Source organism: Podarcis bocagei, assembly GCF_964188305.1.
Source record: "Podarcis bocagei genome assembly, contig: HAP1_SCAFFOLD_386, whole genome shotgun sequence".
Taxonomy (NCBI): domain Eukaryota; kingdom Metazoa; phylum Chordata; class Lepidosauria; order Squamata; family Lacertidae; genus Podarcis; species Podarcis bocagei.
The window spans coordinates 22,277-34,194 of record NW_027670062.1 but is presented as its reverse complement, the minus strand read 5'-3'; the positions used below and the strand labels follow the sequence as shown (position 1 = coordinate 34,194).

The 11,918-nt window shown below is 41.5% G+C and overlaps 1 protein-coding gene across 1 annotated transcript; it reads right to left on the bottom strand.

Annotated features, from left to right (window-relative positions):
• Positions 1 to 1,717: 1,717 nt before the first annotated feature.
• Positions 1,718 to 10,252, bottom strand: LOC308579632 (glycophorin-C-like; the record flags this gene model as incomplete). Its single annotated transcript, XM_081214203.1, has 3 exons — positions 1,718 to 2,700; positions 5,974 to 6,024; positions 10,189 to 10,252. 3 exons carry the CDS (start codon positions 10,250 to 10,252, stop codon positions 2,504 to 2,506), a joined length of 312 nt encoding a protein of 103 aa, XP_081070329.1. The 3' UTR covers positions 1,718 to 2,503.
• Positions 10,253 to 11,918: the final 1,666 nt, after the last annotated feature.

The following is an 11,918-nucleotide window of genomic DNA, read 5'->3' as shown; positions in this document are numbered from 1 at the left end:
GTAGCCATTTGGCTCTAAACACATACCCTCCATCATTTATCCAATGAAAATAGTGACATCCTGTTTAATACTACTACTCCTAATAAGAAGAAGAGAAAAAGAAAAGAAAGCAATAGAAACTAAGTAATTGTGTATGTGTTTTAATAACTAAAATTGTTAAATAGCAATGGGGGAGGGGGGAAAGCAATTGCACTTTGATTGGTTAGAGGAATACTGTCAACAAAACAGGAAAGTAAATAAATATAAAATAAACTGATAACTTGGGTGGGATCAAAAGTTAATTTTCTTTGAGACATAACACCAATTTTGAATCAGATTTGCATATTGGGTAAAATAGTCATAGGCTTAGCTAGCACATTTTGGGCCACCTCTTATTGCCAGGAGCCACCTTACGGTTGCCAATGGAAAGATGGGAATCTGGAGTGTGGGAACTAAAATCTGGATTAAAAGAATATAGGACTGGGACAAGGCTTGTTCCCCTAAGGCAGTGTATGTATGAAATATTCTACTCTATCGTGACCAAATGATGGCTGGTTTCCTGAATGGTGCTTAGTAGCACAATTCAGAAAGCATTTAGGTGATGTGTTTTCAGCTGTATAAGTGGCATTTGACTGCTTTCTCTCTACACAGCCATAGCAAGATTGCAGTTCACCATGGTTCCATATGTATGCTCAGTGTGCACTTTGAAGATATTCCAGACCTGTTACAGTTTTATCATTTGGCTCTCTATAATGAATTTGGAAACTTCAAGTAAAAACTGCTGTTTTCACTAGCTCATTTATTTCCTTCTCGCTTTTCCCAAGTCTCTTGTAACATGAAGAGTCATTCCATGGTTTACTTTGGCCCAAGGAGGATACTTCCATGTTGGAACTCTCTGCCACGTAAAGCCTACATAATGGCTGAAACATGTAGCCACATGGATTTTTCTGGTCACATGGAGCTTTTTCACATCAGTAATGAACATTCCCATGAAATCTAGTACTGTCATAAGGAATCATTATAGGTTTAGGAGGATCCATGTGGGAAGCCATGCTAAACATTTTCAAGTGAGGCAAGGAGAAGTAGCCTCCAATGGGAGAGTGAGTAGAGATTGATTGATTGATTGAATGAATGAATGATTGAATTGTGGTGGTGGAGAGTTATGGGGGCCCTTAATGACAACCCCAAACCATGGTACCCATTTACTTTTGGGAGTTAAGGGGCATACCACAAAATGTAAGTAGGGAGTCTCCCATGGCCCCTCTAAATTTTGGCCACCAGAATAAACCATTTCTTTTTCTTTAATAAAAATTGTGGTTGTGGGTTGTTGTCAAGCACATGGCAGGTGATCATATGTGGCTTGTGGACTTGGAGTTGTATAGACCCGAGGACATACAGTACTCTCTTAACCTTAGAGCCAGCCTACAAAAACACATAGACCAGGTGTGGGGAAACTTTGGCCCTCCAGATATTGTTGAGCTAGAACTCACATCATCCTTGCTGGGGCATGTGGGAGTTGTAGTTCTGCAACATCTGGAGGGTCCCACCTGGTATAGATTGTAGACTAAGTTCGATTTAGGCTGTGGCCTTGGTTGCAACTTACCCATTTTGTTCATTTGAACTAGGAAGAATGGCTCAGGACAAAGGACTCACATGCCATAGTGTTTGTCTGTACAGTTCCCTCTTCTGCAGGGCCTTCTGGGTTATGGCAGAAGTGCTTCAAGAAACGCAGGGAACAAAGCAGGTGGAGCCAGTTTAATACAGGCAAATATAAAATCTCAGAAGAGCAGTGAAAGAGCAGCTCAAGGGCAACTCTTCCTAAACAACAACTATAAGTCAACACAGGCGTCAAGCAAACCAATTTACACTCCCACCACAGAGTCTTATTATGACACCACACTAGCTATCTGGAAATAAAATCCTTCATTTTAAAAACTTTACTCAGTGTTTTCTTTGCATTTTCTGTCAGATCCTGGTTGCTGTTGTTTTTTAGTCTTCTCAAAACAAATATACACATATATATTCACACTGGCAAGCTTATGCATGTTAAGAAAAACCAAGTATCTGGATACAATATATGTGTTCAAAGTAGTGCTTGTGCCAAGATCCTCTGTTTTATACATCACAACGTTTGTTGGGTTGCAGCTTAAAATTCACTTTCAGGTGCTGTATCAGTGTGGGATGGATCAACGAACCTATGAGGATGCTTTCAGTTGGTACCTGCTATTTTTTGCCAAATGTCAAGGTTTGACATTTGATGCTATTATCTGTTATCAGTTAATCACTCATCCTGAGTTTTTTTGTTTCTCCTGATCTGATATTGAACTGAGTTGTGCTGTTAAAATCAAATAAACAGCCATGGATCTGGCTTTGCCTCTTCTTGGGGGCAAGCAGCAATATTTCAATTAGTCCCCTTGTTCTCCTCTGTGCAATTGCTGTATCCCGGTGCTTTTTGATGTCTCTGATCGATTCCCTTGGCAAGGAGAGAATGACTAAGTATGACTCAGTGGGGCTGCCTTTCCTCTCAGATGAAATATTCTTTCCGGCTCTCATCCATGGCTTCTTGAAGGGTAGGGTCATTTTTCAAAGCGGCATCTGCGCTTTCGGCAAATTCGGTTCCCTTTGCTTCGTTGGTGTGGTAGGTGCCCCTGTGCCGGTACATGTATCTCAGCATCACTACCAAGAGGCAAATCAAGACAAAAGCCACAGCTGCAATGACACCTATGGGGAGGAAGAAACATTTGAATGTTCCCTTTCATCAATGATTTCAAATAGCTGAAGGTTTTTTGTTTTTGTTTTGCATAGATGGATGCTTCTGTTGAAGCCTTCAAAGAGAAAGCATTCATACACAGCAACACATCAGAAAGCGGCTTTGACATTGTGATGATGAAGACTGGATTAAGGAAAAAATATAAGCAATACAAAACAAAAATAAGAAACAACAAGATCACCCCCCCCCCATATTTAAATTTTGGTAGACTTGTTGCTGCACCGATGTTGGCAACTGCTTGAGACTTTCAGATCTTGTCAGTGCTTCCATCTCCCATGGTTTTATGTATGTAAGATTCTGAGCCAACCTTGGTGTGGGCCACAGATTTTTTTGTACATTTTGTACACGATTCTATGCTACTTAATTCCTGTTCCATTCCTGCCACAGACTCTCTCCATTGCTCCTAACCAAGCTTAAGTCTGAACCAGGAGTGTGAATAGAGTCAGTTTATATTGGAATTGGCAAAAAATTGAATTCCTCAAGCAATAATTCTAGCATGGTCTCCCCCTCTCCTCGTTTTCTACAGTCCACCCAACCAGTCTGAACCAGGACTTCAGTTTTACTCATTGTTTGTTCTGCAGATCTGGGTCTGAGCTTCGACAGTTAGTCTTTCAAGCTTGGCTTACCATGAACATTTGACTCTGAAGCTATCAGCATACCTGGGATCCTGAAGCAACCCCACAGTGGTTACGGTATAGGTATGGGAAATCACTTTACCTGTGCAAAGCACACTCAAGTCTGAAGCATTAAGAAACCCTCAGAGCTTTTGCTGCCTGATTCCAGGAATCAAAGTTACTGCTATGAAAAAGAAAATTGCCCCTGTAAAGATGTTGCCTCTGGTATAATAATGCGACTCCAATAGGGAATTCATCAATTTTTAAGGCCCGTGATGGACTCTCAAAGCACAATAGGCTATAATGCTCTTTAGATGTTGTACAGTATTAATAAGCCTCAGGGACTCAGCACAATTCAATTTTCCTCCTAGTAACTTGTAGGAAGCTGAAATTAAAGTTACAGGAGATGGAACCTAAGGGAAATACAGCAGAACTTCACTAATTTCCACTAATGACGGGGAATCCACCTGGTGAATTACTGAAATTAGCAAGTACAGCAAGGAAGTGAGCAAACACAATAGAAATAAAGAAGGCCCAAATAATACATCTTAACATTTAAGAAGCTTCTTTGGGGAGAAATAGTAATTCAAGCGAACAACTTGAATTAGTACGACAATGTGCTAATGGGACTGTAGCAAAATTGCTGTAACAAGTTTCTGTCATGGTAGCTCTCATCAGTGGAAAAGCCTAGAGAGGGAATGCTCTTCTTAACACCAGTTGATAATCTAAGATGGTTTTGTATGTGCACAGATAAACTTGCAGAGAGACAGTGAAGTTCCGTGAGCGGGGAAAAAAAGAGGAGGCCTCACACCGCAAGGTTTTGGGACAGTATCATCTGGAATCCCATGACTTCAGATGCCTTGGGCTCTCGCAGATTTTAAAATGAGAGGTGGGAATGTGAGGATACCCACAAGGCAGAGCAGCCCCATGTGAGGCTGCTGTCTATAACCTATATAGTAATCAAACTATGGTACAACCAACAGGGATTGCATTCAGCTCCAGTGAGGAACCTTCTGTACATCCACATTTCTTAAGAGGCAATGGGTGATTTATGAGATGCCACTCTGAGCTCTGCCCCACACCCTCCTCAATCAGATTAGGGGAATCTCCAGAGCAGAATTAGGGAGTGCATAGAGGAGGAAAGTGGTAGGAAGGAAGTCCCATTATGCAGGTGGGAATCCTTGTGCTGATGGGATGCACTAGATACAAACCTTTGAGAAGCATTAAAGCACTCCCTTCATACTGGTCTGAATAGCTAGTGGGTCAAACTGTGTTTCCTGAATCAAGTTTTTGACCTGTTTAATCTCAGTTATTGCTTTTCACCTCTTCATTTGTCTTGCCTGCAAAATCATTAATATTATTATTTCTTGTTGTTTAGTCATTTAGTCGTGTCCGAATCGTCATGATCCTATGAACCAGAGCATGCCAGGCACTCCTGTCTTCCACAATATTATTATTATTGCCTGCTAAACCATTAATATTATTCTTATTAATAATAATAATAAAATCGGAATTAGAGTAGACCCACTTAAATAAATTTATTTGAATTAGTCATGTCAGTTGATGGATCTGAGTAGGGTTTATTTGGATACAGCCCCTATTTTTCATCTTCTATACCCTCATTTTACAGGGTTTATCTGTTTAGTCCTTTGGGGGGGGGAATCAAAGTGCTCAATTTAGCACTAAGGGGATTGTTCCATCAGTGCAAGGATTTCTGCCTGCCCAACTGAACAGTCTTCCATTTCTCCCCCCCTGCACTGTTCTGAGGGTTCTCCTGACCCGCCAAAGTGGATTTAGAGAAGGCAAGAGGGGGGGAGGGGGAAAGCCCTATTGCACTAGTAGAAGTCCTTGTGTTGGTTTCTGCTAACAGAAAGAGCTGGTTGAATCCTACTATTATCTGTGTATGGTTTTCTCTAGACTTTAGCACTCTAACTGGGACTGTGCAGTCCAGACCTCCTTTCTCTCTGTGACGCTGCATTTAAAATAATAATAATAATTTATGAAATGATATTAAATACCTCCTGATGTAAACATACAATGGCTTTACTTCCTGTCTCTTCCCCCCTCCCCCCCTCACAACTAGGAAGCCTTCCGGGTACATATGCCTGCTACACCCCTGGGCTGCTTACCCCATCCATGCAAGCACCAAACATATTTTCTGCCTATTCTCTCTGCACTTCCAGTGCTGTGCTCCAACCTGCTTTCAGCAGGTCTGTGGTAGTTTCAGCGAGGTTATAATTGTAAGCCACACTTTTAGAAATCTGGAGCCTTGCCTTTTTGTATAAATGTCTTACATACAGAGAGTGCACATTTTGTTGTACCCTCCCCATAATATTCCACCCTCCCCAAGGAAGCCGTCATTGCATGTGCTAGAAAGTCTGTTGTATAGCAGCTTTATGGATGTCTTTTCAGTTTTGGCCTGAATGGTTTATCACATTTTCACAGACTATTAACAGAGACATATTGCATCAAACCATAGATTTTTCAACAGAAAAGCTGAGTAGGTGTATATTATAATACTTATTTTTTCTGGGCATAGGCAGAGAGTCCCGTTTTGTTTCTTCTGTTCTGTGAAATACAGCCTTTGTTCAAGCAAGATTGTGTTCTTACCTCCTATGACTGCAATATCAGCTCCAGTCTGAGAGCATCCAATATTTGCAGCTAGAAATAGAATATACAAAATCTAATTAGACAGGAGATCTCGGGTGATAAATAACCAGAGCTACTGCACTGAATGGAGCAGCATTCTGCTTTTGGTTTTTTTTAAGCATTCCATTCGTTTTCTTCCCATGAAACCAAGAATGTGAAGGATCTGGACTGCAAAGGGCAGAAATTAGAATCCTCAAATCCTCAAATTGTAGCATTGGAAAGGGACCTTGAGGTTCATCTGGTCCAACCTTTTGCAATTCAGGAATCTCATCTAAATCAAAAAGAAGAAGCCTAATTCAAGCACTGAGGATGCCCCATGCTATACATACTAAGGATGAGAAACCTGAGACCCACCAGATGCTGTTGCACTACGACTCCCATCACTGCTGACTCCAACATCAGAGGGCCAAAGGTTCTCCATCCCTGCTGTACACACTGAAAATATATCACTAGCACACTTGTGTAGTGGCTCTGCAGCCCAAGGAAACATCTACAAAATGTTACAAATATTTTCTGTCAATGTTTCTGGGTAAATTCAAAAAGCATAAGCATTTCCTCCTTCATTTCCCCCCACAAGCACAAAATCCATGAAAGAAACGTGTATGTTCTAAGTCGAATGGCAGAAGATGTGTCAATGACACCTTGATCATGTTTGGGACTTAGACTGGATTATACATGATCCTGGTTTGTCTTTCACTTTGTGTACTTGACATATTCTACATTGTTTGGAGTCTTGCCTGTGAGACCTTAGATTCTAGATGCTTGGAGCCTAACCTGTAGGAGTAAGAGAAAACCCTATTCCATGTCCCCACCTAGTAGTGGGCAAGAATGGTTTCCCCTGCAGAGCTCAAAAGTTGGGCAAGCTGGTTTAGTAAGTTGTGTTCCTTCATGCATCGGTTTTAGGACTTTATAAGCTGCCATCAATGTTATGTATGTATAATGTTGTTGTTGTAGTAGTAGTTGTAGTTGTAGTTGTAGTTGTAGTAGTATCCATCTTTAGTTTGGAATTTTTCTCTTGAGTTATAAAAAGAACATAAATAATGAAGTGATCTTTCAAAAAAATCACACAGTAGGAGACTGCTTTTGGGTCACTATTTTGTCTTTCTTCCAGTTTAAAATCGGAGAGGAATCTCATCTGCCCTTTCTGATGAATGTGGTTCTACTGTGAGTAATTTCTCTCCCTTGGCTTACAAGTGTTGTAATGGGCCCAAGACTTATTCAACTGGCAAATCTGTCCCTGGCCTGTACCATTTCATACCACAGGTGGGGACTCACACGCCTGCATGTTTCTTCATAAAACTCATTGAAAATGGGAAAATAAGGCTTGACTAGGACATTTATTTCTATTTTCTATGTGCAGAGTTGTTGTTTTAAGAGAATCATTCAGTTGTGTGAATGCCCCACCCTATAGTTTCAACTCATACAGACTATCCACAGTTGTACCATTTCAATAAGAGCAAAAGTCTGTCTCAAAAATGAAGGCTGGGTGTTTACTACAATTGACTGCTGCGGAAGGAACAACAAAGATGGATAACTAGGTCATTTGTCATAAACAGGTGCAGTTTTTGTGAAGTGGCACTTGCTTACCACAGGGCTGAATTTGGCTTCTGAAACTCCAATTACATTCTCTACTGGATTATAACAATGCCAGAATTAGATAAAACCCAACATTGGTGTGTGTGTGTGTGTGTGTGTGTGTGTGTGTGTTTAAAAAAAGAATCTAAGAAAAGGAATTGGTTTGAGAGAGTTATGAGAGGTTGAAAAAGGTAGGCATGAAATCTCAAATTTAATTATAGCCCTCACTTTAAATAAAAAAAAAATCAGACTAATAAAAGGCAGGAAAAAGGGGGGTGGGAGCATTTTGCAGGAAGAAAGGAAACTTCAGACAATTCCCTTTTTCTTTCCCATTATCTTACAAGATACTTAATGCATCAGCAAACTGAGAGGCTCTTATTTCCCTAGTTCCGCTACCCTGCCTTTTTCTCTTTCTATCTGCTGTAATGGCTATAATCTTGCATTGAAGTTGTATATAAATAAACGGGACCAGAGTGCATAGGTCGGAGACTGCAGCTACCACAGCTACACACAAATAGCACAATTCTAATTTAAACACCTTGAACCAAGCGCAGTAAGCTTTCGTAGAGCAATTCCAGACTGTTGCTGATTTTGGGTGGGATTAAATCACATACTGGCACATTCAGGTTGTGTAATTAATGTTGATTGGGAGGTCTTTTCCAACAAACTCACTTCCCCACAAAGATCAGACCTTTTAGAATAAGAAATGTGACAGGGCAATGCATCTGCACTTGCTTTGATGCAACACCATACAGTGGTACCTCAGGTTAAGAACTTAATTCGTTCCGGAGGTCCGTTCTTAACTTGATACTGTTCTTAACCTGAGGTACCACTTTAGCTAATGGGGCCTCCCGCTGCCGCGCAATTTCTGTTCTCATCCTGAAGCAAAGTTCTTAACCTGAAGTACTCTTTCTGGGTTAGCAGAGTCTGTAACCTAAAGCACCTGTAACCCGAGGTACCACTGTATAGATTTCATACAAAAAAATTGAATGAATGCTCCTCAACAGCCGTTTTTTAATCTCCCCACAAACCAACCTGAATGAATGTTCGTTCCACAGGCTGTCTGAAAGCACACCATGGTTTTATTACTGTTGCTAGAGATGGGTTGAATTTTATTTTATTTCTTTTTTTGTGAGGGGAAAGCCTGGAGGAGGGAGCTTTTGCAAGACACCCTTAATACCCCTTCCTTCAGTGAGTTCATGCTTTTGTTACTGTTGTTGCCAGCCGTTTTCTTCCCACACAGAGCCAATGAGCAAGAATGCAGCGGCAGTTATTCCTCCTCCTTTTCACTTCCACTTATGTTTACTTGCTCATCCCTGCTTGGCCAGAGTCAAGTGAACGAGCTACCCTGAAATGGGGAAGAGGAGGAGCAGGTCCAAGGGGGCTCTTGTCAGTGGGCTGCCTGCTGGGATATGGGCTCTCAGCAGGTGCATGACCATGATGCTGGCCAGGTTTTCATTCTCCCCATGCCAAAGTGATGGATTTTGTTGGGAAAACCATCCTCCCACTTTGCAACTCAGCACCTATTTTCAGGTGTGTGTGGATTATTACTATGTAAAATGGTGGCCACTCTTGATGCCTGAGCAGCCTCGGGACTGCAACAGGTTGGAAGGAGGCGTTTAACTCTCTATCGCCATGTCACAGTCCTGACAACAACAACAAAACCTCTACTATTTCCATTTCAAGGAAATCTCTCACTGGTGCCCTTGAAATGCAAATAGCAATTTCAAGAGAGGCAATTTTGTTTGCAGTGGGAGAATGATTGAGATTTCCCCTCTCCACCATCCCAAGACTCCTAACTACATAACAAAAAGGGAGGCACATTAATTGTGTTCCTGCTACTACCACTGTCTAGTTTGGCCCACAGATTACACTGGGCACGTGGAAGGGAACCGCTTTGTCCTGTGTGAGGAATTGGCAGTTCTCAGCAATGTGACCCAACCCCTAAGAAGCTCCAGTTCTAAATCTTAAAAGCTTGTGCCCGCTTTGCAATAAGATCTGCCAGTGCAGACTACACTGCAGAAAAAAAGGGGTTGGAGGAGAAAACAGGACAGGGATCACATTCTGTATTTCTGGCTATAAAATTATAAACCACACAGCTTCTGCAATTGTGTCCATCCTCCCTGCTTTTAAGTGTGTATGTTTTTTTTCTCTTGCCAACACATGTCATTCATTGATTTGCCATATAGATTTAAATCTCAGGCTAGAGGCCAAGGAGTGCAAGAAAAGATTGCTAAAGGTCACTTGACTTGTTACATTTTGGGTGCTCACTGAAAAATAAAATGTGTGACAAATGCATGCATCATGCAGGTACAGTTATTTGGAACACAGGAAGCTGCCTTCAACTGAGTCAGACCATTGTCCAAACTAGCTCAGTATTGTCAATGTTGACTGGCAACAGTTCTCCAAGATTTCAGGCAGGGGTCTCTTCCAGGCCCAGGAGTGTAGCCAGGATTTTTGTTAGTGGGGGGAAGAACTGAACTATCTGTGACGCAATTGGTCAGTTAACTAAGTATTTTTATTTATTCACTTGATCTGGGTGTGGGTGTGTGCAGATGCCACCATCTGCTGCCCTCTGGCTGTGCCCATGTCCAGACTTACCTGGGGATGCCAGGCATTGGGACCTTTTGGATGAGATATGCCCTTCTCCATATTGGGGAGTCATGATTGACTGCAAGTTTATATTTAAAGTACATTTGGAGCCAAGCCCAGAATCGCCCCAACATAGTGTGTGAAGTCATCTGGGGTAGACTTTCCCCAGCCTGATACTCTCCCATAATTTCTAACCATTGGCCATGCTTGCTGGGGTTGATGGGAGCTGGGGAAGGCTGGCCTAAGGGTGCATGAATCAAGAGAGAGAGAGCTTGCAAAATCCATTTTCTAATAAAAGGATTCTGTTCAAACTGCATATTGAACAGTTAAAGCGTTACCCATTATCTAGTTGAATACTTGCTGCCAACTCTGGTGCCCCACTGGAGTTGGCATCCACTTTTCTGAAGGGGTCATCAGAGCAAATTCATCAATCTGACACTCTCTCCGCTGAAAAACCCATCACCGCCTTCCACAAGATGGTGAAACTCATCAACGCCGCTCTTTGAAAATTAAGGAACAGTTTCTCATCTGTCAATCTGGACAGGAGATAAAATAATTTGGCCTCCATTTATATGCTAAATTATTACAAGGATAATAATGGTGGGTTGGGGAGGGGGAAATATAACAACCACACTGATTGTTTAGGTGACTGTAAATGGATCGTCTTCAAAAGGCGAGGTTAGAGAAAAATGCAGATAAACACACAGATTGCTTCAAAATCAAAACACTTAAGGCCCGGTGCTCATCCTTCTAGAACTAATGGCCATTCAGAGTGAACGGGATTCTGCCTCGAATTGCATTCAGATGCAAATATTTAATTGCCTCGGTAGCAAATAAAATTATAGGCCCCAGGTATTCGCTGGATGTTTTTCCACAGAAACAACATAGTTAAACTGTGGAGTATTTGATGAATTAAATTCATTATGTTAATGCACTCCATATAATCTGAGCAGCCCACCTTTGGCTTGAAAAATACAGCAGAACTGCCGGCGTTGATTCCTGCTGCCTAAGACTGCTGCTGTCACTTCCATTAATTAACCTAGGGGCTTACAGTTTTCTTAACGCTTCCTTAAAAATAAGAATCAAAGAAAGGCAGTAGTCCTGTGAGCCTTAGCAGTGTTATCCGTGTGGTACCATTGCTTATTGATCAGTGCAGGGCGATGGGTATACAGCTCCCAGAGGATAGACACTCCTTTGTTTAGATGTTCCAAAGGCAGTGAACAAAGATCACATATTGTGGCCAGGAAAACAACAGCAGTTTTTTTGTTTTAAAGGCAACCCAGATGAAATCCAGTGACTCTTAAATATCTTTGTTTCTTTTTTTGTGGCCTTCAGATAGTGATGCCATGAACCCAATAAATAGGGCTGATTGTACTCTGGCATGTTCTACCCAGTTTGAAATTCTGTGCTGAAAGCCAAATTATACAATGTGTAGCTTCCTTTCCCTTCTTCTTCTTTTTTTACTTTTATTAATTACAAGTTCAGGTTTTGTGGGGAGCAGAGGATAATGGTTACCAGGAATTTAGCATTTGGAGAACGGGAGAAAGTTATCTCTTCACTCTCCAGCATGACTGGAACATAAATTGCCCTCCTATGCATTGCTAGTAGTGAAGACCCCCAAAACCACCACCCCAAATAAATACACAATAGACACAGAATTTTAGTTTAAGGTTTTTGGCAATAATTTTGGCCACAACTTTATTGAATTACAGCTTGTGAGTTGTTGCCTAGGCATTGGT